Source organism: Trachymyrmex cornetzi, unplaced genomic scaffold (assembly GCF_001594075.2).
Source record: "Trachymyrmex cornetzi isolate Tcor2-1 unplaced genomic scaffold, Tcor1.1 scaffold320, whole genome shotgun sequence".
Taxonomy (NCBI): Eukaryota; Metazoa; Arthropoda; class Insecta; order Hymenoptera; family Formicidae; genus Trachymyrmex; species Trachymyrmex cornetzi.
Window position 1 is genome coordinate 751291 of NW_017297898.1, and position 27258 is coordinate 778548.

Consider the following 27258-nt stretch of genomic DNA (forward strand, 5'->3'; position numbering starts at 1 on the left):
TGTGTTAAAAAATCACTGCCGGTCGGTAGAGGTTAGGTTGGACGCTTCTGTTCACGTTTACCTCTTCCTCTCTCTTTCTCTCTCCTTCTTCCGTTCCGCCTGTCTTTCCTTCTTTGTTTCTGTCTCGGCACCTACGACACTGGCGTGGCGGAGTCGCGGCGCGTCGGCGGATACGACGAGCATACGAGGCGGTTTCGCGTCACTGCCGAACGCGCGCACACACACACACACACACACTCGTGATCCTGAGGCTCCTCGGGGCACCGGTGTCCGACGAGATAAAATCGACGATGCGAACGCGACTGCCGTCCGCAGGCGGCTCGGAGCGCGGTTTTTCGGAATGGAGCAACGTCGGCGGCGGAGCACTCATTCGTCGATCGCGTACTCCAGTCGGCCGCTCGCGGCGGGACAGGCCTCTTCGCTGCTGACGTCACCGGCCGACCGAACACCGCTGCACCGGTGTGAAGCTCGCGCTGCACGCACGGGTGTGCGCCGAGCCACGGCGGAAGCGCACGAACCTGCACGATCGTGAAACCGCGATCCTATCGCAGGATCGTCTACGTTCGCATCGGTACCCCACGCTCTAAAGCGCGTTCAGTTCTCCCCACACCTGAGTGCTCCCTAGTAACTTTTAACCACAGTTCGGTATCGTGTTACCGTTGCGCTTTTATCATGTGTAACGACTCTAGGTCTGTTTTTTATTCCTACTGCACTAGAACTTTCTTTTTCGCCTAATATTTCGCAAACATCTATCCATCTCACTTTAAATTTCAAAAGTGTACATATATTAATTCAACTATAGAAAACAGATCTGATATAACGATATTGACACTATCATTAAGGCTAGGTTGTTCCACTTTTTTGTAAACTTCAGCTCACTGCTTTACTCTCTTATCTCTTTACTCTTTTACTCTTTTGTTTATCCAGTAGATAAATTACCACATAGTTTATCCGAAGATGGAACAACCGGCCCTAAGAGTTACAGAATCGGAATTACACAGGTATTATTTTTATTCTTACTTGAGGGGTTCAGTGAACAATAAAGATAAAATTATAGCTGAGCGATACTCGGATTGGAATCTGAATATAGTCCTTAATTAGCAATCTATTCGTGAAATTCGCGGAAATTGTTTGTAAAAGATATATATATTTGAGAATAACTTGAAGATTGCTTGTGCGATACTTTAATTGCTTCGCAGATTCTTGTGCTAAAGACAATACTTGGTCGACATCAATTAAAAGTAACATACATCAATGTTGTAAACTTTTGGACTCAACTGTTATGTAACAGTATAACACATGTTATACTATATTTATAATTAGTAATGTATTATATTCCATATTATAGAGCGACAAGAATAAATCAATTAAGAAAAATAAACCTATTTTTTAATAAAACGGGTCTTCGTGCTTAATTATTTCAGAATAAATTCATATACATATCCAATTCTGCAAATGAAATCCTTTTTGATCTTGTAATCATGAATAGAAATAGAATAGAGTAATATTACATATTAAATTGACGAGCAATTTAATAATTTTGCTAATAAGCATTTTAGAAAGATATAAATAATTGAATGCCAATTTAAGCATCTTAAGAACTGTAAATAATTTGTACTATTTACATTGCATATATTTATATTGCTGAGTCCAAAATTATAACGTTGATGCTATGTTACTTTTAGTTGGTATCGACTGGATCGAAGAAGAAAAATATAAAAAATGAAGAATCTTTAGAAATTAAAGATGGAAAATCAAAATAGAACGAAAATAAAAAAGTAGATACATTTGCATAACAAGTTATTTTTATATGGGATAGTTATTCATAATTCGCATTTGCATTTGTAACGTGGGTCCATTAAACGAGGTTATTGAGAGATACAATTGTGGGCGGAAACGTGCATGATGGATGAGTCAGAACATTCCATATAGAGACTTGCTTTTTTTTTTAAATAATACGCGGGTGGCACTCCCCCTCTCTAGAAGCATGTGTTAAAGTATTCTCTTAGGCTCAGTTCCACAACTCATGGTTAACTCTTAACCGAGGTTCAATTTGTTTCTCATGTCTTTTCAATTCTAGAATTGGAAAGAGACAATGAATAAGTTGAACCTCGGTTAAGAGTTAACCGTGAATTGTGGAACTGGGCCTTAATCTCTTTCGTCTCTTATCTCTTTATCTCTACTATCCCTCACATTTTTATTGATTCCACGATACTTCACTGCAAAAAATTTCTCATTTCTGCTGCTTATCGTTTTATCGAAGTAGAACATAATTTCACATTACGCTTAATTTTATATTACGCTTAATTTTATTAACCTTTTACCGTTTTTCGAATTCAATTTTCAACGACTCTTGTCACAAATTTTTCACAAAAAATTGTACACACCTGGGAATCTCCAATCCTTAAACTCAAACCGATTTTGCTATCTTAAGCAAACCTTGTGTTTACGTTATCATAAATCAGTCCGAGAGATCTCGGCTGAAAAAAAATTAACCAATCATATTAATCATGTAATCGAATTATTCAAACGTGATTTGTTAATTATTTATTTGTTCAAGATCTCATACCGATTTTTAGCGTAGACACAAAACTTTAGGAAATTTTACGTAGATTTTCCATCTCAAAAAAATTTCTACCGATTTTCCTGAAAGATTCTCTTTCTGAGTGGTACGATCGCGTACATCTTCGTCCCTGGTGATTCTAGATCGTCGTGTATAGTACACATGAGAGACAAGAGTCGAAAGAGTTATATACCATGCTGAAAACGTAGACCGTGACTTCAGGTTCGTGCGAGGTCGATCGTGAAAGAGCGAGCGAGCGACCGACCGACCGACAGGATGGTTTCACGCTTTGGTTTCGTCAGGCGTCGCGCGCTTCTGAGAATTGTGATGTTTTTTTTGTACGCGAAAGTCAATGCAACAATTCCCGCGAGCATCGTAATACTGAATTCCGCGTTCCGTTTCTGTCAGCTAGTTCTCTTCCGTTTCTCTTTTTTTACTTGCGGCAATACTTACGGTGTTGTACAATCGCAAGGGCACGGTACCGGTTCAGGGTCGGGCGAAGCTTTTACCGCGAACTTTTTCCGATTGAACGAATCAACTTTCTCTATTATATCGATCGCTTTTATATCCATGTTATGTTCGACTCGTCGCATCGTGAGGTGGACGTTGATACTGACAAACATATCGAAATTCTGTGCCAAACGTGTATTTGCAGTGGAACGTTGGTAAATGCGTGCAAAATTTACAGAATTGATTCCCTCGGGTTATATAGTGAACCATGATGAGGAATCACTAACAAAAGAGTTATATTATAGCGAATTCGATTCGGACGCACTCAATGCGCACTGATGCACGTTAAAGCCAACGTACACAAAATAACGTAAAAATATGATTATAAATAAACATAGGAATCGATTAAATCACGAAATACTCAATACATTTTATTATACTATTAGATAAAATATGTATTTCATAATTCGAAATATTTGCATTTTATTTTTATACTCAAATTAAATCAGAGTACAACGGCTTTAATATGCACCAATCAAATTCGCCATTAGATCTGTTCGCGTTGCTTGAAATCCCCAAAAACTGTTTCATTTAAAATGAGATATAATAAACATATATTCAAGCGTTGAAAAGAAAGAAAGTAAAGGTATTGATAATAGGGAACGCGCTACATTGTAAAAGTGATGTAAAAAAAGTAACGTTACCAATGGAAAGAACACGTTTGAAATAGGTATTCTAGATGGTCATGTTTTGAAATCCTATAAATTCTACATCCGATTTGAGCCGAAACATGTTTAGCCATTTTAACTTAAACACAAAGTATCTTAAGAATAAAGCATTTTTTAATAAAAATTTCAAATAAAAGTTATGGGGTTTGAAGAGGGCCATTAGTTGAGTTAGTTATAATAAGGTTCAGGTTGATTTTTTCTTATTGGGCCTAAAGTAACTCATCCGATGCATGGTCATCCTTAAACTCTATGGCCCGATTTCACAATATATGGTTACCTAAAGATTATAGGTAACCAAGAAATTCATGAATGAATTTCATTGATGAATCTGTTAGTAACCTTTAATCTTTAGGTAACCATATATTATGAAAACGGGCCTATAACTTTTTTTTATTAGAAACATTTTTTTCAAAAATGTATTGTTCTCGAGATATTTTGTATCATAATTGAAGTAAGTATTCTAGATGGTCACACATATCTTAAAATTCTATGAATTCTATACTCAATTTGGGCCGGAATATATTTGGCGTTAAGGCGCCTCAAGACGATATGACCAATGTTACACACATTCGTTAAATATTGACTACATTCAATGAATAATTATGTATGTCATGTATGTGTATGGTATTTGCTAATGTTGGCATACGTTAGCCGTATCGTCTGGAGGCGCCTTAAGGCTAAATATATTCCGGCCTAAATTGAGTATAGAATTCATAGAATCTCAAGATATGTGTGACCATCTAGAATACTTACTTCAAATGTGATATTTCGACTGGAAACGTTATACTGAAAGAAAAACTGTTTGATATTTTTAACTATAATTATCATATTACTATAATTATGATTATGATTACTATAGTTTAGTAATAATAACTATATGTATAGTTCTATCAACCAATATATAATTATAGTTACAAATACAAAACAGTTTTTCTCCTAGTGTAGTTTTTTTACGTTACTTTTGCAATGTAGCTTGTTCCCTTGTGAGTGTAAAAAGTACAAACAACGCGGACAGATTTATTGATACGCGATTCGTGAGATCTTGATCGTCAAATCACCTATCCGCAGGAAAAAATACAAACACGATTCGTGACACGAGTCGATAGTTAACTGTATAACATCATAGCAGGAACCAATTTTTTTTACAGGCTCGTAGGATATCCAAATTCAGCGAGTCCACCGAAGCGTGCGAGTATCGTGTTTTTTTTTCGCGGACATGATAGCGATGAATAAAAAATCCAAATTGCAATGACAAATTGTGATATTGTAATTTTTCTTTTTTTTTGTTAGTTATTCAATTCCCCTTTTAACACTAGTATGCAGTGCACACGCGCCTTCCATGGATAAATTTTTCTTTTATTTAAGAAATTATGGTTATGATTTAAATTATAATAATGTACTGTATAAATTTATAAATATTTGAACAAAATATATTGTGATAAAATTTAAAAATGCAAAATATATAAAGAATATAATTTTAAAAGAATGTAAAGAGTATAAAAATAAAATAAAAAAATACAAAAGTATAATTTTAAAAAACACATAAAGTTATATAAAATTTTCGTTACAGATAACTTTAATACAATTAATTTCAACATATTTTCTAATAATTGTACAACATAATGATAAATACATTATAATAAATATTATATCTTTTATTTCTTTTATATAATTATTCAATCGTCAAATTGTATAAAAAGATATATTAACGATCTAAAGGACATAGAAAATATGTCGTTGATACATTAAAAATAAATTGCAAGGATTTTTCAAGGATTAAACGTTTTTTAGTAATTCAAGTATACCTCGTACAATACATGGTTACGTATAATGGTAATAATACAGCTTGTCCCGATTTACGTGAAATCTAGGAGGCCGAGGGGAGGATGGAACAATGTAATGGGCAGCGTATCGCAGAACAATGACGCGCTTAATTCGGATTGCAATTTGCATTTCGATATAACGGCGGAACTTGCCGTCGATCATAGAGTATGTTACATCGAGACGAGTTCACGCTATCACGTTGTTGTTGCGGAAGGATCGTTTGAACAATCCTTTGAGGCCCGATCCTCGCGGAGGAAATTTCGTCAATCAACCGGAAATTTGGTAGCAAAAGCAGCCCATGTTATATATAGCGAACGATGCAAAATTGAGGACGGGATACTGCGTTGTGTCCGGCCAATTAAGGTGAAAGGGTTGTGTCTGGTGACCTCTGACCGAATTTCATATCGCAGCTGCGCGAAATTGCCTCGAAAATCTCTTGCAAGGTTTTGGGACGTTTCAGCTTTTTTTCAATTGATCGTACCAAAAAAAAGAAGAAAAACGAAAAGCACGATGAAACGCACTGTATATTGAAAATTTTTTTGACAGCCATGTTAAAATAATATATTTGAAGCGCGCTGCATGCTCGAGGCAATAGCGCATGAAAATATTTGTTGATATTTATTTATACAATTTACAGTTTAAATAAAAAAGCTTGCGTATGTAACATTTTGTATTAAATATTTTTCTTTCTTTTATCCTAAACACTTATCAATATATCTTGTAAAATACTTGAGTCTTTCGTCGTACTTAGGAATTCCATTACATTTTTTCTTGTATATATTTTATTACAATAACATTTTTTTCCAACTCCACATTTGTTCCATTTACAGAATTTATAAAGAATTTATAAAGAAATCCTATTGCTAGCTTCGAATTATCCTTGAATTTCTATTAAGACCGGCATGGTACGTGAAAAAAGAATATTTTCAAACAAAGCTGCAGGTGACACCTATAAGGATCTATGATCCATCTGCGTGCGCTCAGTCGATAAAAATGTAACAATCTACCGGCTGGTGAGCCTAAAACGTGACGCTGGCGTACGGCTCGAGTTGATTTGAAATTCGCGACTAATCACAGAATACGCACATTTACGCAAATTGACAAAATGCGTCGCGCTGCTACAATCGCGACGTTTACTTTGACAAGCGACGATGCGCATGCATTATTCATATACCGCCAAGTTTCGCGCAACGCTCGAGATGCAACAACACCGTCGCCTACTTGTTGGCACTGACGTCTAATTAATGCACTGTGCTCAATTAAAGATGGTTTAGAGCGATTTCGCGTGCGGAAGTACAGTAACAACCATGTATATATATATTGATTTTCTTTCTATCTTGATATATGTATAACGATTGTGGATTACAGAAGTGTCGGCGAATCACATCTCCTCCAAAAAGAAAGAAGAAAAAGAGCACGATATCATGTGTTGAAGTATTATATAATCTGAAAAAATTGTAATAATAAGGGAAAAATGGAAGAGTAGGAAAGGAAAATTAGAATGATGTAGTTAAAAGTAAGACATTTTACATTTTCCATACTCCTCATTAATATGTTGATTGATTAATACATTTTATGTTCCTGGACAAACGATTAATAGAATAAATTGCAAAATAAAGTTACAATTGTAAAGTTTACGTCAATAACACAATTTACAATTTTTGTCGGATACATGAGAGAAAACTGTTGCCTATAAAAAAAAGAAGAGGAAGACATCGATATAACATATCAGAGGAAAACAGTCTCGCTTTGTTTGCCATTTATTTTTTGAAACAAGAGCGTTTTTCCAGAGAGATCGCGTGACATCGTAATTAGCACGTGTGCTGCGGACGGTGTCCCGTTCTCTTTTGTTTTTTGTAGAGATTCGTGCACTCCGCCTGGTCCCGATGGTCCTGGTAGGATCCCCCACAGTCCTGATAATGAAAAAAAAAAGAACCAAAACAGGAACTCAAGTGAGAAGCCTGACTCTTTCAGTAACCTGAATGCTCGTCGTAAAAAACGTAGGAAAAACGGAAACAAAGTGACAGAAAGAAACAGAAGAGGAAACAGAAGAGAGAATTATCGTCAAGCCATAGAGTCCCCAGTGTTAAGTGTGCAATCCGATAGTATATACTCTAACGAGCGTATTGCGGAAACGATACCGGCAAAGCAAGGAAAGTAGTTTTCCCGATCGAAGTAAAACCGATTCGCGAAACGTACCCGATTGGAGCTTACGTCAATAGAAGTCCCGTGTGTCGTGCAATCGTGTAAATAAATAAATTTAAAATTTCGTTTACCATCGAGTCGCCACTACTTGTTGTAGCGAAACTCTCCGGCAATGAGCTTCAGAGTTTGCCAGTGATAGTTAGACCGTGACAAGGTGATTGGGATCCGAGAGAAGCGAGGGGAAGGAAAAAAGCTCCGTACGCCGGAAAACAAAGAGAACTCTTGGAAGGAGAAACCAGTCCCTTTGAGAGACCTTCCACAAAGCAGAGAGAATGTGTTAAGGGAACAGAAAGAGAAAAAGAGACTTACCGTAGGAGAGGAGATAAAGTCGATGCGCGACAACAAAGGATGTTGGGCGATGTGCTTTGTGCTTCCGAGGAGAGAATAGAATCTCGCGAAAGGAGTACGGATGACGTGGTGGATGACGCGTATTATAGACATCCGAAACAAGAAGGCGGTTGAAGTACTATCTCCCTTCTCAGAGGTTCGAACAAGCCAGTGAAAAACAACATGGGGTAGAGTGCCTATATAGTAAGAGAACTCAACAAATAAGATACAATTTTACGTACTGCGTTTGCCGCGGGACGATATTGCATTTACGATATTAAATTGTGACTGTTGATTTTCACTGTTAGATTTACTACAGTTAATGAGTCAATTCTAGGCAGAATCGTAAGACTCGTAATTTGTTCTTCGTAAGACTTGTAAGAACTTATGACTGTGTTGTAATTTTATGCGTATGTACTATAAGACGCATCATCATTCATAAATATGTACGATTTCTCGTAAATCTTACGACTAGCAAGAAGCTGTCTTGTAAAGATATTGCATAAAGTTATAAGTAAATACTTGTAAGTTCTTGCACGTCTTACAAGAACATGTTACGAGCCTTACGATTCTATTTAGAGTTGACCAGATATATATATTAATGTTATTATAATAAAAAATTTCTGTATTATTAAATCCCTATTTTGAAAATTAATATTATCCTATTTATTACAGATATATTTTGTGCTTTCAAACTAACATTAGTATGGAGCAAATCGTATATCTACTTCACTTGACACACTTGTTAATCATTTATTAAAACTCCGGAAATTGGCAGAAGGTACCTGTGAGGACGAGCAACAAATTTGAGGTACAACAATTACAATAGCGTCCTAAGTGTCCTCGGTGTCGCAGAGAAGCGCTGCTAGTGGCATGAGATACGGCAAAGGCACCAAGATAGATCCGATTAGACGCTACACTAAATCACATTCAACGTCGCACCATTGTTAAGTGTGTCTCCAGTCTACCTTCAGATTCCTCTCTGAGACTGTTTTGCGGACTACATTGGATTATCGAGAGGATACCTCATAGCGATGCGCCAGATACGCTCCAGCGACTCATCTGCAGACTTCGTTTCTATATTATACCGCGATAAGAAATGTGTGAACAGCACATTATCACGAAATATTAATATTAAATTATAGAATACGGGACATAAAAAGTAATTAAGAAATGTGTCTTTTTTTAATCCTTAGTATATACACATGATTGGATCATTCGTACATTTCTTTTCTTTGAAAAACTAAGTGCATTAAGTAATTAGAAAACAAACAATCTTATAAATATTTTCTAAAGATGTTAAAATAAGTATATGTAAAAATCACACTTAATGCAGGCACACAAGAAAAATTTTTTTGATCTGGAAATTGGACTGTAATATTTTTATATATTTTGAAGCTTTAAAATCAAATTCGATATCCAAATTGATCCATCGCGTCATATTTTTTTTTATCGGCAAAAATAACTCGATTTTCTATTATATAATTTTTAATCTACCAATTTATATATTAATTTTATAAACTTGTATATTATTGTTGAACTTACTTTCTTTCTTTTAGCTTGCATATTAAGGAGGTTGTAAGGCAAATGCAATATGTTAAGAACTACTTGAAAAAATTACAGACTATTCTAAATTTCATTTAATAATAATACAAAAAAAAATAGAAACAATTGACCATCTGGATCAAAAGTTATTTAAATAAGTAGTAATATTTTTTAAATTTGTACTCTAATATAAATATATGAAAATGTATTATAAAATAATGATAAAAATCTCAATTTTTTTATATAAATACTCTAGGAATTCAACAATATTTTTGTAAAGTTATCTTGAGATGCAGACATTAATTGTTCAGTAAATAAATAAAATTTGTTATTTGTTATAAACTAATGGTGAATCTCAATGAAACTTTGCATAAGTCATGTTTAGTACTTAATATATTTATATAAAAACATTTAGATTTTTCTTATTATTTTAACAATTTTTGTTTATAACAATAAAACTAATAACAAATAAAATAAATAACCTATAAAAATGTATTGCTCAATAAAACCAGAATGTTATGAACACAACTTTCACATGTATGTAGTTTGTTTAAAGCGAAAATATTAATATATGTGTTTTATGCCCTTACAACCTCCTTAAGAACCAGGCCATAAACAGCTCTAAAGATACTGGAAAATCAAGTTATTTTATGTCGATAAAAAAAATTGTAACGTAATGGAGCAATTTGGACATCGGGATTCGGTTTTAGAGCGTAAAAATATGTAAGAATACCATGATCTAATCTCCAGATCAAATATTAAATTCTGTTTTGTATGTTGTGTAATTTTTGTATATTTATTAAAATGATGAAAATTAATCTGAGATACGAATAATCCACAATGTGTAGTAAAGAAAATCATCGTGAGTACTAACAACAAGTATTAAGTTCCAAATTGTGGGTTCTATTACTGACGATATTTTAAATGTTTATTAAAATATATCCGAAGAAACACATCAATCAACCTGCACACGATGAAGGATCACGATAGCGATCGATTCTCCCATATGTTTTCCGCAATTCTCGCATGTAACTCAGTGGACCGTTATTGCGTTTAATCAAGCAATCGCGCGTTAGATACGGTACATCCAGTAAGGAATTAATTAATCTGAATCCGAGCGTACACTATATGGGAAGAGAGAGAGAGAGAGAGAGAGAGAGAGAGAGAGAGAGAGAGAGAGAGAGAAACTCCGCAAGGGCGGGAAAGTGTCAACAGTAGTTTCGGCGGTAGCACGCGGCGCGATCAAGAATCGATCGTCAGACCGCGATACGCGTCGTGGTTCTCTCTCAATTCGACAAATATTTTCGCAAGCCGCAATATCATGCCAGTCTCGCCGCCCGCATAAACGTCATTAAACACCTGCGTCTTTAATAACGGCGCGCAATATAGTGCGCATATTGTAATTATATAACCAGATGACGAAATAAAAGCCCTGCAGCACGCATCGTCGCAGCCGTGCAAATCGCTTTTCTTCTCCACTGGTCTTCACCTGTGCGGCTAAGTTTTAATTACCCACACGGAGAAAATTTCATATGTTTTAATACAATTTTAAATTACACTTTACTATGTCTTGTATTTTCGATGGACTCTCACAACATAATTCCGACTTAACTTTTACTATGGTATTACTAATTTTTATCACATAAATAAAGTAATTATTTTGTTAAGCCATAATTTAACACGAAAACAGTTAATTTTTACTATGGCACGCAAACAAAATTTGCGAGGTATATTTGATTTTGTAATAAAAAATTTTTACTATGAAAAAGTGTAAAAATTACGTTATATTATTGTTTTTAAAAAAATAACTATAGCATTTAAACTTATAATTTACATGAAGACCGCAGCTACTATTACATTATAGTAATTTTAAATATAAAATTTTCTCCGTGCACGAATGTCAATTACTCGTAATATAAATTATTTGTTGGTTTTAATTGCTCGATAGACGACAAGGAATCGCGAAATGGAAAATCATGACGGCCCTATGTGACGGATATAAAAGCAAGATTCGCATTCTTCACTTTTTTAAGATTCAGCGAAGTTGAAGAAGCCTTTTACATGTAAGTTCTGACACAAACTGACTGAATCTTGTTTCAAAATCAAATAAAAAGTGCTGCATTCTTTTGATGCACACTTTTAGCAGAACATAATGCACGGAAAAAGACTTTACTGGTAACCCAATATCGAAACACACTGAAGAATACGAATTTTGTATCTCAACGTCAAAAACTTTGGTAACAATGGATACATTTATCACAAACGTGTCGCAAAAAGGCTTATGAAAATCATGGCGGATGGGAAAAGATGGTCGTATTATATGTATAAGAGCGTGGAATTTGCATTCAACTGATTCTGCCGCTGCTCAGAAAATTTCGTACAACATGCTGAGTCCCGGTGAACGAATGAACGTGGCGAAGCTAGCACATCAACATGCAAATTGCGGAAGGATTTCACAGAGTCAGCATGCCTTTCCGAAAGTAGCGGACCAAATGTGCAAGTGATAAAGGGAATAGAGCGTATGAGAAAGGAAAGTTTTCAGGAAAGAGCGAAGCAGGTGTGTGTTAATGGAAATTGTATTTTCGCAAGCATTTTCCAAGTATCGAGTACTCACCTGGTCACTATCGTGTCCCTGCCAGCTGTCATGGCTCTGTAACAAAAAATGTCCAATCAGAGAAATGCTATTACTAATGAACACACGAGACAATAACATTCAACGCTTAACTATTGCTATATACGTTATGTAATAATATTATTGTCACTGTACAACGGTTATTCAAATGTTCTTTTTAAGCCAATATTACATGTATGTTTCACACATTTATCTTAATAGAATGCTCGCGGTTCGAGCTGAAATGTCCGTTACCAACATATATTCTGTTTTTTTTTTCACAAATAGGAGATGCACAGTAGCTCATTATCCCATAACATTACACTGCAACTTTTGTGAATAATAGTTGCTCATATTATCGTCGTTACGAAGACACATCGACCTGGCATAACATCATTTCGAATGTTAAGGTAGCATGTGTTTAACGCGGCACCATTGTACCATTGTCTTCGGGATGAATAAACAGGTCGACAACTGGATCGCATGAACATGTACCTTATTCTTGCGTGCATAATGTTGGGCAATAACTCATAAGTAAATGACATACGTATTTTGTTTACAGTGAAATGTTTCTCTTGCTTATTAGATTTTTTTTAATAATAAACGTTCATTATTATATATATAGTACAAGACTATTGCTGCGTTCCATTATTCACTGCGAGCAGTGGAAATCTATAGTATACGTAACGTGCACTATAAATTTTCAGTATTTATGGTGAATAACGGAACGCAGCTTATATCTATGTATATAGTGTTATTTTCTTTTGTTGCAACATGAAGAAAGTACTCTTTTCAGTTATCAGAAAGAATTTCTGATAACAAGCTAAAAAATATTCTTGACGTACTTAATCTTATCACAGCCTTGTGCAATATAAAAATAAAACAATTAATATTAAATATATAAAACATTATTAGATTAACTTCTATTCTCCTCTTTTAAATTGAAGAAAGTTAACTTATTGTCTTAGGTAATATTATGAGACTAAGGCCCAGTTTCACAACTGATGGTTAACTCTTAACCGAGGTTCAACTTATTCATTATCTCTTTTCAATTCAAAATTGGAAAAAGATGAGAAATAAGTTGAACCTCGGTTAAGAGTTAACCGTGAGTTGTGAAACTGGGCCTTGATGTCCACAGTAACATATAGGCCGTTATTGAGATCCGATAACCTCGATCCGACGCAACTCGAAGGTTCGTAAAGGAGGTACGTCCGTATCTCGAACCATGCTTAGTGTCGAGACACTACCAGTGTTTCCAGATAAATTTAAGTTTGGATTTTTACGATTAGAATAAATCATTAAGCGATATCATAACGCACTATGTTGGAGCCATAGTTGGCACGAAACTGATGTCTAAAATTATTTTATTCTAAATTTAAAAATTTTGCAATTAAGAGTAAAATATTCCTCTGTTAAAAATAAATATGACTGTCTCTAATCGATCCTATTTTATGATAGATCAAAGAGTAATAGTATTGGATTCTTTTTCGGAAATTTTTTCTATGGCTGTACCTAAAATTATTAGATAAAGTATCGCAAAATTCTCCACCATTTTAACTAAAAGACGCAACCATTCCAAACTTATGCACCTGTATAAACATATTTTGTGAGAGAAATAAAGTCATAAATTATGTAAATCAACTTTTCAAATTTATAATCAGTTTTTTTTATGAACAAAGAAATATGTACAAATGTTTAATTTATGTATTCTTTAGTTTAATATAGGTTTATTTGTCGTTGAGGTTTCAGTGTATAAAAATGTATGAAGGTATACATGTAAGTATAATCTGTATAGTTCAGAAGATAAAAATACACATTAATACATGTAACCATCAAAGAAGAAAATAAATTTTGCAAGAAGTAAATTTTAAAAAATACATAGAAAATTCGGTACAGGTTAAGCTGCTCTCTAAAGTTTTCGCAGTGAGATTCATTCTTTTGGAATGATTTACTCCAAAGAATTTAGAGAATGCGTTTAATGCGTAAATGAAATGTTGTATTATGAACACTCCGTAATTTGATTCGGAATGCTAAAAAAAATGGACATGCCATTATGGTACTTTACAAATCTAGCAACTTCAGCTAATATTTTAAAAGCCTTAAAAGAGTTTGCATAAAAAATTTACATTATCGATGTACGGTCGAGAGAAATTTACCAATCTCTAAAAATTCTACGTGAAATGAACGCGACGGAAGTCGCGCAAAAATATCCCGCGACAAGGTACAAATTCCTTGTTTATTGAATATTAAAAGCAAGAAATGTTGGCATGAACCAAACACGGTGACGTAGTCCAATTTTTCACTCCACTGGTCCACGACGAATCTCGGCAACATCGAGATTTATTTCTCAAAACTCAATGGTTCGCTCGCTCGCTCGCTCGCTCACTAGCGCGAACCAATGGAAAATCGAGAGGAAAAACGGCAGGCAAACGATTGCTTTTTCCAACAAAGTACACGACGTTTCTCAGTCAAACGCGCGACATTGACGGCAATGCGTTTCGTGATGTGTACGCGCGAGAATGTTCCGTCAATTAAATATAAGAATTCTCTGTTTTCACGAGAAAAGAAAACCGTGGCAAGCTAAAGTCGCAGTGGTTTTTCGTATCAAATCCTCGATCATGAGATACGGAGGAAATTTCGTTTGGAATATTCTCTCTTCTTGCTCTTCGCAAGCAGAACGCCGTCATTTCCACCGTGCACCACAATGCGGGCGTTTTATTAAATCGATATGAACAATATTTCCGGCGTTTGCCGCGTGCAGAAGCTCGTATGTCGTTTTTATTACGGTGAACATTCAATCGCATCGTAAAAATCTTTCCATTGCTGACGCGATACGTTCTCGCGTCAGTTAAATAATAATACGTACGTATATGTTTACTGAAGATATTACCTGAAATGGACCTGTTTTCGAACATGTTCGGTAACGGTCTTAATATCTCGGTCGTTTAAGCATTAACTTCTTGATGTAACGATGGAACAACGCGATAATTGCATTCTAATTATTATTGTAATGTTTAACATTACAGCGCCATAGAATTTTAAAATATTCATAAAAGCCGGGCAAAAAATATAATTTCGAAAATAATTTATTCATTTATGTTTCCCTTAATACATTTACGTACGCAGATGTATTTATGTCTAGTTAAAGCGAATATTTCGCAAAATATTATATAATGAACGGCATATATTATACAAGCGTCTCGTATGTAACAACGGGTAATTCGGGTAATTTTCATTTTTCACGAATAATATACATCGTGGAAATAAACATGCAGAAATACAAGAGACATAATACAGCATCCCCCGTGGCTATGTTACGGAAAGAAATGTATTTGGTGTTGTTTCTGCCGCAAGAGTGTCGCGAAAGACGAACAAACGGCAAACTTGAATCACGACGCGACGTATATATTCGTGGAAAGAGATTTACAAATCGATTTTCCACGGTTGTTTTCATCGGGCAATTCGCGGAACGTTTCGCGGCGGTGCGCGTGACTTCAACGCGGTTCATTAAATCGGCGTAAATAATACGAGGTAGCGAATAGACGACTATTTTATCGGACGTGGAGGTCGAGCCGGTGCCGGAAGTATAGGCGGCGGTTGGTGGGTTAATGTCGGGCTGCCTTGTTAGATTTATGACAGCAATATAGGCATCACGGAGGCAACGTTGAAACGTGCCCCGTGTACTCTGGGTAACGTTTGTTACGACGCATGTTCGATATACACGCCGCGAGAATTTATGGAAATCGGTTGTCCAATCGCGCTTCTTGTAAACAGCCACTTTTTTAATATCGAATTTCTTCCTGCGGAAACGGAAACCGGATCGTGGTTCATCGTCATGGCAAAATTATATTAATTTTAAATTAATCATTTTATTTTAAAGTTTTATCTCGTATAATAAGCATTAAGCAGATATTCACGATAACGATGAGATAGAAAGGGAAACATATATGATGGGAAACAGAATCACGCTGGATCGAATATTGCTTCGAGAGCAACTTTTTAACTACTTTCTCATTTGTCTCTTTTATCCAACAATACTTTTATTGAAAATATGTTACACGAAATTATCGATAAAATATACTTTAGAGAGGTGTTTTATCTTGTTCGAATTAAGTGAAAAAAAAAAAGAGTTTTGAGGTTGATTGGTTTCTTTATACTTTAACGTTAATATTTATATTTATCTATATCATATCCTGCAAACAGAAAACAATCGAACAAACGTTCACGTTTATAAAAAATTTACGTACCTTTCATATATTACAAAAGAAAATTGGATATATCACGATGATATTGTTTCCTTTAAGTACATCTTAGTTATTTCGTAGATTAGCGAGTCATCTCAATTCGTTTTCAGTGAAACTAGTTCGTTACAATAATACATTAAACAATACATAAGATTCTAATGAGCTTATAAAATACTAAATGTCTCGATTATTCTTATTTTTGTTTATTAATCTCTAATAACAATTTTTTAATTTGACATCTTTATTATGTTAGTCATCGACAAACACGTTATTTGTCAATTTCTTTTTGACTTTCAATCTGATTGCTTATCTTATTTCACTGTTATTCATAGGAGCATAAGACATCGTTATATAGACGGACGTAGAGGAAAGCCCCCAATTATGAGATTAGGCGCCTAATATGAGATAGCGGCGTTTCTGCTAAACTAATAAACGCTATCTATTGGTTCCACCATGAATTTATTGCTCTTGAATTGAAAACTATTTAGTAGAAAATTCATTATTAGATCATGTCTGTAGTTATTGTAAAATAAGATTTTAGAATTTGAATGCACGGAGAAAATTTTATATTAAGTTATAATACAATTTTAAATTACACTTTACTATGTCTTGTATTTTCGATGGACCATCACAACATGATTCCGACATAACTTTTACTATGGCAATACTAATTTTTATCACATAAATAAAATAATTTTTGTTAAAAGCCAGTGCGCTTAAGCCATATTCTAACATAAAAACAGTTAATTTTTACTATGGTGCGCAAACAAATATATTTTTTACTTATCTTTACAATACTAACTTTTATTCAACAAGTATTGATTTTGTAACAAAAAATTTTTATTATGAAAAAATGTAAAAATTACGTTGTATTATTGTTTTTAAAAAAATAACTATAGCATTTAAACTTATAATTGTCATGATGTCCGCAGCTTCTACAACATTATAATAATTTTAAATATAAAATTTTCTCCGTGTGTCTTCAAGTTTCATTGAGATGAGCATTTAAACCTTGTTTATTATTTAATCAATAAATATTTGACAATAAATTCTTCATGTAGTGATATAGTAAGGTCGTACTAATAGAAAAATATGGGATATGTTGAATTATTTAATTACAGAAGTTAGATTTGATGATCTTAAAACCATAAGGCATGGAAATCGTAATACGAGTTTCCCAGGATATTCCTACACTGAAAAAAAAAAAGTTAATTTTAATAAATATTTAGTTCAATATTGCCAACTAAACATTTACTTACAGTAAATAAATATTTGTTCAGTAAAAAAAATATTGTTAAATCAAATTAACATTTCTTATATTATTTTTTTTTCAGTGTAATATGAGATAACCCATGCTCCTATGTCATAGTGAAAATCGTTGCTAAAGTATAAATATTATTGTACAATAATAAAAAAGACAACCGGAATGAACGTCGAGTGCCTGTATCTGCGATGCTTGATTCCAACTACCTGAAAACGAATTCTGAGTATAATCTATCGCATGCTCATTTTTCGCGCACGCTTGCTGTTTGTTTGTATTTTAGAAACATTAAATAAAGTTTTTTAATTGCAATACTGATATATTTTGCGTTTTACTATCGATTTCTCGGGGCATCTCATATTAGGAGCATAATTTTTTGACTTTGCAATTTGTTCACTTTTTACATTTCTTTAATTTTCAAAACAAATGGAATTTTTGAATTAAATTTTATGTAATGTTATCTTAAAGCTTATTAAATTTCCTTCAAAATGATCTATTATTTTTTAAAATTCTACCTATAGACTTTTAGCATTTACCCACAATAAACTCGGTATCTCATAATAGGGGCCTTTCCTCTATATTCTAATTTACTGTTCCATACTGGCACCCTTATGCCCGTTTCTATATCAATGTAGTTTAATTTTAATCTCGGTTTAACTAACTCTGCACTTTTTTTTAGTTCTAAGAATTAGAAAAAGATGAAGAGCAAGTTGAACCGAGGTTAGAATTATAATCTACATTCGTAAAAATGGGCATTAATAAGTTAATTCTTTTAAAGTTTTTATTCATTTTTTGATATTTTAGTTTTGCGAGCTCATACAGTCATTAATTTTTTTATATGTCTCGATGATTCTTATTTTTGTATAAATATTTTTTCATTCTGTTATTTTTTTCTGTCTCTAATTTATAGTTCCAATATTAAGTACTTTTATATTTGCACACTATATGAACATTCACAATGCTTTCACAATGCTTTGACATTTGACTATATTTTATTCTTATTGACTCTTTTTTTCTCGCTGTTGAATGAAGAATCGATTTTGACTTTACCATTTTTTATTATGGATTTCACTTCTATTTTATTTCTTACGTGGATTTATCTAACGAGAAAACATTATATTGTTTAAATTATTTTATTTTAAATTTACATCTCATGTTTGCATCTAAACTATTAGATGGCTTATTGACTCCTTTTATATGCATCTAATTTATTAGATGGCCTATTGGCTTCTTTTCTATTCTATCGGGTGTCGTTTTTTTTTATTATATTTTAATTTATAAATTTATTATTTTCAAAAGTTGAAAATTTTTATTATTATGTATATATAAAATGACTGACAATGAGTGAAATTCAAAATGTTCCGTGATTTATTTTAATAATTATTATTTACGTGAATAAAATATTATCTCTCATTTTTATACGTAAAATTTGACTTTTCTTTATTACTTTTATTATTTAGCATAAAATGAGCTAATTTATAACTTTTTTTTTATTATTATTTGTTTTATTATTATTATTAGATAAAAAGATATTCAGAGTGTAGGAGACTTTTTTGGTATGCCAAAAGCCAAAGTACTTTTATTCTGGACAAACTAAAATGCGCATTCCAATAACGACGATCTTTTAATGTTGTCACGTTGCATAAAATTGCTTTCCCAATTAATATCGAAGCCCTGAACCAAACCTGAGCATGCAAATGCAATCAGATCAGTTTTCCGGTTGCGCTTCGTATCGATTCTTTACGGCGGATAGATCGGTGGATAGATTCACTCGCGGAATCGCATCTAATCGCGAACTCCGGGCAAATCAGTGCGTTCGTAACTTTCGACAATCGAGCGAGGTGGAACATGTAAACTAACAATGGTGAAAAAGTTTTCTCGTTTCCAATCGACTTTCAGCTCTCGCAGCCTCCGTCCTGCTTAAATGCAGCCCTTATTTGCATTACGTTTTATCTTTATTTCAGATTCCGCAGCTTCGATTTTCCAGAATAAAATATCCGATCCGCTCTTTTCCAAAAGTTAAACGGAATTAAAAACAAGGTAAAATTATTCGTCCAAAATGTACAATTTTTTCAGAGAAATTGATAGAATTATTAATTAATTATCAGATTGTCTGCCATCTTTAGAGATGTTTCACACTCTTTACTAATGTGTTCTAAGAATACCATAAAAAAAAAATTTTCTTTTCTTTCAACATAATTTGCATTTCACATTGCAAACAGTTCTAGTTTAACAACATTACCTCACTAAATATAAAAAAAATAGAAAAAAGAAATAATATTTTATCGACGTGTTAGACAGTTAATTAAAACCGAATGGAAAATGTAAAGCATGAAAATAAAATAAAAGGAATGAACATTTATTAATTAGCCAGCTAGAAAAAGTGATATGGTATTAAAATTCTGAACTTTTATTCGAGCGCACAACCGTTTTCTTTTTGCCATACTTTCGATTTCTTTGCGACTTTCGATTTCTTTGCGATTTCCTGTGTTTCAATTAATCAAAATTCATATCGATCTTCTCAACGCGTTCTAGAAAAAGTCTCAGGACATTAATTTTAATTAATGTTAGCTCGGGATATGCGTTAAAGAGTGCGATAAAACTTTAACGAAGTCATGAAATTTAATCACGCAAAAAATAAGCGCAAAATTATTCATCGTTAATCCTAACGATTAACCGTTCGTAGCAAACGATAATTACTGCTCATTTAACTCACGTACCGAACGGACGCGGCAATTATCCGGTCATTACGACGATTATTTGCGCGTAAATTTACAGAGCGATATGATTATATTGAACGTCCAGTGTAAATTGAGAAACGTTTCTCCATTTATTTGCCGTGTGATGATAATCCACGGAAAAAGAAGAAAGATATCGCCGGAGATGATTCGTTGAGCAATAGAACGGGAAAACGTCCCACGAGCGGATAGTGTCGCGCGACGAGACGCGAGCTCGTAAATCCAGCTTACGAATCGGACAGAATATGGGAAAAAGAGAGTGAGAGAAAGAAGAACGAGAGACACGGTTAAGACTGTTGAAGGGAAAGAAGAGCTATGCGAGCGAAGGATTTTTCAGCCGTTTAAGGAGATAATCTTAAGTGGGGTACTACTCTTCTTCTTGTAAAATAAATTACGCGCCTAAAAGAGATATGATCTTCAAAATATGTTTTCAACTATTTAAGACATTGTTTTAAAAACTATACATTACAATTAATATAATGATGACTCATAAAATTCAGATTTGTATTTTTCTTGACGATAGAAAATTCGTATCGTAGATAAATTTTTAATATTGCAAAAAAACATGTTTCATAGAGAATTTTTTAATTAACGGAATATATTTTTGATAACGTCCATCTTTCTGACAAGTCGTCAGATTTTTGTTATTGAAAAAAATTAATAGTAAAAACCATGAGGTAAACCAAATTCGTAATTGGAAGCGTCAAGTTACTCTTTCAAATGACAATGCTTCTATTGTTTATATGGTTTTCTTTTGTTCGATCATCAGTGCTTTATATTATAACTGTATCAAAGAATGATTTTATAGTGTATAAGAAAAACATGAAAAATATCACCAAATATTTATGAAATGAACAATCCGATGATGACATTGGTGTACTTAAACATTGTAGGAGCAAAAGAATCGCGAAGAAATAAATCGTACAGTAAAGTGTAAATGTGGCGCGATACGTTTTATTGCCGGTACCATACACTTTTCATCTCTGAAAAGTCGCTATGATTTATCGTTAATAAAAGGAGAGCAACGCTTGCTGTGACCGAGGCTTAAATTACTTGAGATACGAGGATACGCGTTTTCTGAGGAAGCTCGAGTTACGAGCATGCGGTCTAAGTTCTAAGTCAGCGATTTAATGGTAAAGGGGATTAGATCGACGATGTATGAGCCAGGAGAATTAGATTAAACTTTCATCTCTTGTGTGCTTATCGCTCAACGTAACTGTCGTTTTTTGAAACAGCTTCATCGTTATTCAGTTTAATAATAATCGAATACGGTTTTAGAAAAGAGATTTCTTTCAACACTTTTCGACATATTATTTCATATGCTTCATGCCTTTAATCAAGAAAATCTAATAATCTAAAAAACCTAATAACAGTTTATGAAAATAATACATTATATTTCATACACTGTCCTTTAAATGTTACTAGATTTCTGAACATATTTCGTTGATCGCATCTTATTGCATATTCAGCTTTAATTTTTCGATAATTTCTTCTAATATTGCACGAGCACAGGACAAATTCAGTTATGTTAGGTATTTCGAGTCGTTGTCGTTAAAATCTTTTGTAAGTACGGAATAGCTTCGTACGTTGATTAAATTTCATAGGTGTCTCGCAGTAAATAAAATTATGTCACGAGGTGCGCCAGAATTGCGAAACCGTCTCATAAATTTAACGTCGCGAAGGCGCTTCTGAGCATGCCTTAACTCTCAATTTAGGAATTTGCAATAATATTTCACCTTTACCAAAATTGTTTAATTGCGCGCAATTATTCCACGGTATTGCGCGTAATGAACTTTGTCGCGTGTCAACTTTGTTTTTGCGCACAAAAGATAATTAAGTTAAAGAATGGAGCACGAGTCACAGTAGAGAGCGAGCTTACGAGTATTTCGCGAAGATAATTTTGAGAGAAAGGACGACGGTGCCTATGAGTGCAAGACATGAAGCGAAAAGCTGATGCGTGTTGGCGTTAAACTTTCTTGCGGAAAATCATTTAGGTGAGCCACGCATATACAAGATAATTCTGTCGAGCGAGCGGGCGACCTCTTAATTATAAATACGCGTCACTAGCAATAATTAATACACATGGTCCAAGCCACGCCTTTACGACATCATGTAGATGAGCAAACACTGAATTGTTCTTCGGGATCGTAAAGTAGGCGTTTGCCCGCGTTTCTCTCACAGCCCATTCGCTTAAATTATTAATAACTTTGTTTGCTTATACATCCAACTAGTCTCTTCGTTTCTCACATCGCTCCTTAATGATCAAACTTGGTCAGCAAGAATGTTGCAGAGAGACAGAAGAGCGAGAGGGAGGGAGAGAGAGAGAGAGAGGGAACTGATTTCGATAAATTACCAAAGAGATTTTCACAATAAAAAACATTTGGAGTTTTTAATGATCCACTCGTTTATCTTGAATATTCTACAATAAGATATAACATAAAAGAGTAGACAGTTTTAATTAAAGCAAATTTTTATAGCGATTGTAATTGTAAATATCGTAAAAATTCTTTAGATATACCTATATAATATTGTTGCACTCAAGCGTGACGTAACTTTCTGAACGCACGCGGGAAAGAAATATGTACTCCCTTTAACGCGTGAACTCAAAAGTTTATTTCTATAAGTAATAGCAGGGAATATAACAGTTTCTTTGGAAGAGACGTATTCGGTATTTTTTAAAACAGAACAATAAACACCTTAACTCGGCCGATAACGACAAACGGAGAATTAACATAGGATCGTAATAATATTATATACATTTATTAAAATTTATGATTACTGTTGATATGAGATTGACAAGGTTGATATAAGAAACGGTCAGAAAAGCAGAAAATTCATTATTTTATCTCAGTTTTTCCTTTAGAAGGGCAATTTAATATCCGTATAATTAATTTACAAAGGCATGTGCTACAAAAGAACAGCGCATGATAAGCAATCCCTAGTATTTCTGAATATTTGACTTTTCATCGTAAATATTCCGTCAAAATATTTCAATAAATTTCGACATGCAGCTGCACGATACTGCAATTCAAGGCTCGCGTCCATAACATATTTTCGAGCGATTTTGTTGATAAATAAAATCTCAAAAAATAAAACAGCAGGAAATTTGCTTTCGACCTTGTCGTAGAATTTATCGCATGGTCACGGGGTGCCCCTAGCGAGATATGTGACATCTCATTTAATACACAAGCATCGATTGAAAAATACAAATATTGTTAGTTAACTCATGCAATCGTCGACATCAACGATAAACGGTATTTGAAATCGTCATTTCTTGCATGTTTAAATTTACGATTTATGTACATATTGTAAAAATGGCAAAATAGCATATTTATTCGTATAAATAGAAATACACTTTAACTTTTTAGATATATTATAGTATAAAAAAAGTAGAAGTAAATATTTATTTTTAAATAAAAATCTATTGAAGAAGTTATATTATTTTACTTGTCGGTTATTTAGAAATATTTTTTCCATATGTGTAATATAACTAGTTAAATAAGAGAGTACATATATTATATATATATAAAGAATATAAAAATTAAATACCTTGCGAAAGTATACAGCTTATGAAAAAGAAAAAGAAATTAAGAAAAGAATCAGAATATTGAAAAAGATATTGGATTTTCAGAGGGATTTTCTTATTTAGTTAAATTCGTTTTTGCCTCGGACTCAAAGTGTCCATATAATTTTTCAAACTGCCAATAGAATCAATACTGAATCAGACATTGGAAAGAATTTCTAAAAGAAATTTTTTAATAAAAGTTCAAGGTGTGAACTAGAATTTTAAATATTCATATTATAAACAGTAAGTTACAATTTTAATTAATATTTCTTCCACTCATTATCAAAATTTATGATAATGCAGAATTTATAATACGAAAAGGCATCACGCATCATGTAACAAAAATTATTTCGCCTACATTTAGACTCAACTGCCGTTAAAATGTGCGATAAAATCGCGCACCATTACGCGATAGCGTTCACTCACTCTTCAATATCGGTTACGGAACTTGCGATCATGCCAACGCCCTCGTGTTTCTCTTTACGATTATGGAAGACTGCGGTTATAAAGGAAACGTAAAAGTGTCGTTACAGACACAGGACTTAAAGATTACACGCTCGTTAATTCTTTTTGTGCGTAACCATCTCTGTTGCGCACTGTGTCTTCGTTATTCTTGTTATTTTTTTTCTTTTTACGGTGCGATCTCAGTTCTTTGTCATTTCCATAATTTGGACCTTTACAAAACCGGTAAACTCGCGAGAGCATAATGCGCAACAATATTTCTTTTATTCGCAAAGTACGTAGGTTTTTTTAATACCGCAACATAGTCTGATCATTAAAATGAAACAGCGATGCCGTTAGAATGTATACCTTTGCTCAATGTTTACTGTGATCGTTGTTGAAATATGTTGGAATATTATGGGCAGAAATTAGTTTTCTAAAATAATAAAAGAAAATATACATATATGTAAATAATATATGTATAATAAACAACATTTTGCACAGACAGGTGAAATAAATCTTATGTTTCGTTGACATTTATTTTATAGTTGAAAAACCATGAGTTGTGCCAGAAAAATAGAAAATAATAAATACATATTTTCAGTGCAGGGAAAAAATGAAATAGATTCAATAGAAATATTTATTTAAAAGATGCGTATATCGAAATATTATTTGTTTTTTTTTATATGTACTACACAGAATACTTATTTCAAATAGTACTTTTCATAAATTCTTCCTTTAAATAAATATTTCTACTGAATTTATTTCAATTTTCCCAGCTTTGTCTGCAAGAGATATCGCTTTTTAAAATTTAATATTCCAAAATAGCTAAGAAATCATTGTACTGGTTAAATTTACATTCAAGAGTTTGGATAGCATTTTGTTATGAATGTATTACGGACATGCCATAGTTTACGACGTTTACGTTGTCGACGCATTCAAAAGGAAGCATTGAGTTCTAACGAAAAATCACGTACGCACTGCTATGTATCGCGTTAATATTTACGGTTGAATATTCCCTAAACGAATGACACGTGTCTCGACATTTCATCGTCGTCGTCAGTCAATTTCTGCACGGCCGTCCGTCACCGGAAGACCGAGTTCGACGTTCCCCGAACTAGGGAAGAGGATTTATCGGTGTCGCCTCGTGGCCCCAGAAGACATACGATGACAATAAAAAAAGAGGATCGGCTAACAAAGAGTGCAATGATCCGGCAATTGGAAATCGCAAATTCGATATTTGTTATCGTCGTTCTCTGTGCCCACCATTGATTTATAATTCCGTTTCTGTTGTTCACACGATGGTAATAAGTATGCGATGAAATACATTGAATTTCATCGAACCCGAACAATCAGCGGTTGTACAACAAAGGAATGACAAAAGTGGTATCTTCTTCGATCGTCATAATAATTGCGATAAAAAATATTTGCACTGTCGCACTTTTTCTTATCATTTTACTCGATTGGATTAATATTATCGCGCTTGGATTATTTCAAATACATATATTATTTCAAATACATTCAAATATATTCAAATATATTCAAATGTAATTTTTTAAGTGTATTATAAAAGTTAATAGCGTTATTGGGTTCACGATAATATTAAATATATTAAACAATATTATATGAAATAAACAAAAAAGTATTTTAGATATAAATAAGAGAGAAGAAATTAAACCATTTTTGGCATTCAAAAATTATTGGTGCTCAGTAATGTTCATATATGTGAATATACAAATACAATTATCAGTTCTATAGACTGTGTGTAAATATATTAATCCTTAGATGCCATTCCTAGTGTGACATATCCGAAGTTTCTCTTCTATTGCTATAACTTTTATACGTACATTTACTTGTTACTGTCTTATATTCCTTTATATCTGACGTTTCGATCGGAAAAAGATTTGTCATAATCATCTCACAATATCCAATGATAAATATATATCAAAACAATACAGAACAGCACTAAAGGGTTAATATTAATAAATTGGTCATAATATTAGTCACATAGATTGTGTTAAGAAGAAAAAGAATAAAAAAATCTTATATTTTGTTTTCTTATGATTTTTAATATTTTTATCTATTCATGATATTTCCAATATCTTCAATTAAATTTTTCCCCTTTTTTTCAAGATAAAAAACCTTGAACTTGATCATTTCGCCAGTATTCGATTAAAATTACATTTCTTCTATTTTTAGAATATTTGCAGACATTTATTGACATTCACTGATCAAAGACGATGCACATTCGAGAAAGTTAATAAATTAACAGATAAACCATTACGCTCCACTTCGCAAAGAGCAATACGTTACAAAGTGAAAGGTACATATAGTCGATTAACGAAAAATTGCGCCGCGATTGATCAGCTAAGAACAGCAGATCCCATCTTAATTAATGTTCAACGACGAGATCCCCGAGAAGCCATAAAGCTGCTGCCGGTCGGCGCTAATGGCGAAGTAAAATGGCAGCTTTCCGACGTTTAATCCAATGAACGAGACTTCACTACGCTCGTTACGTGTCGTCTGATAGTATATATAAAGTAAGGACCGGCTTGCGATCCCAGATAAACTGCGAAGAAATCATCGGCTTCCCGACCGCAAGTTCCGCGCGCTCGATTAAACGTCTTCTTATCTCTTGTGCACGAGACAGTTTCTGAAAAGCTGCCTCTCTGCATATATTTAATGTATCGACAGGCGATTTATGTGCATTTTGCGTTAATGTATATGAATGATTAAAAGAGAAATACGATATACAT

At 33.5% G+C, this 27258-nt stretch overlaps 1 protein-coding gene across 9 annotated transcripts in view; it reads right to left on the reverse strand.

Moving 5' to 3' along the window:
- dlg1 (MAGUK family member discs large 1) overlaps positions 1 to 27258 on the reverse strand; it is a 379146-nt gene that overhangs the window by 164241 nt on the left and 187647 nt on the right. For all 9 annotated transcript variants that reach the window (XM_018509880.1, XM_018509886.1, XM_018509884.1 and 6 more), the window contains one exon: positions 12257 to 12292. In XM_018509880.1, coding sequence (XP_018365382.1) covers positions 12257 to 12292 — 36 coding nt within the window. The remainder of the gene's footprint in view (positions 1 to 12256; positions 12293 to 27258) is intronic.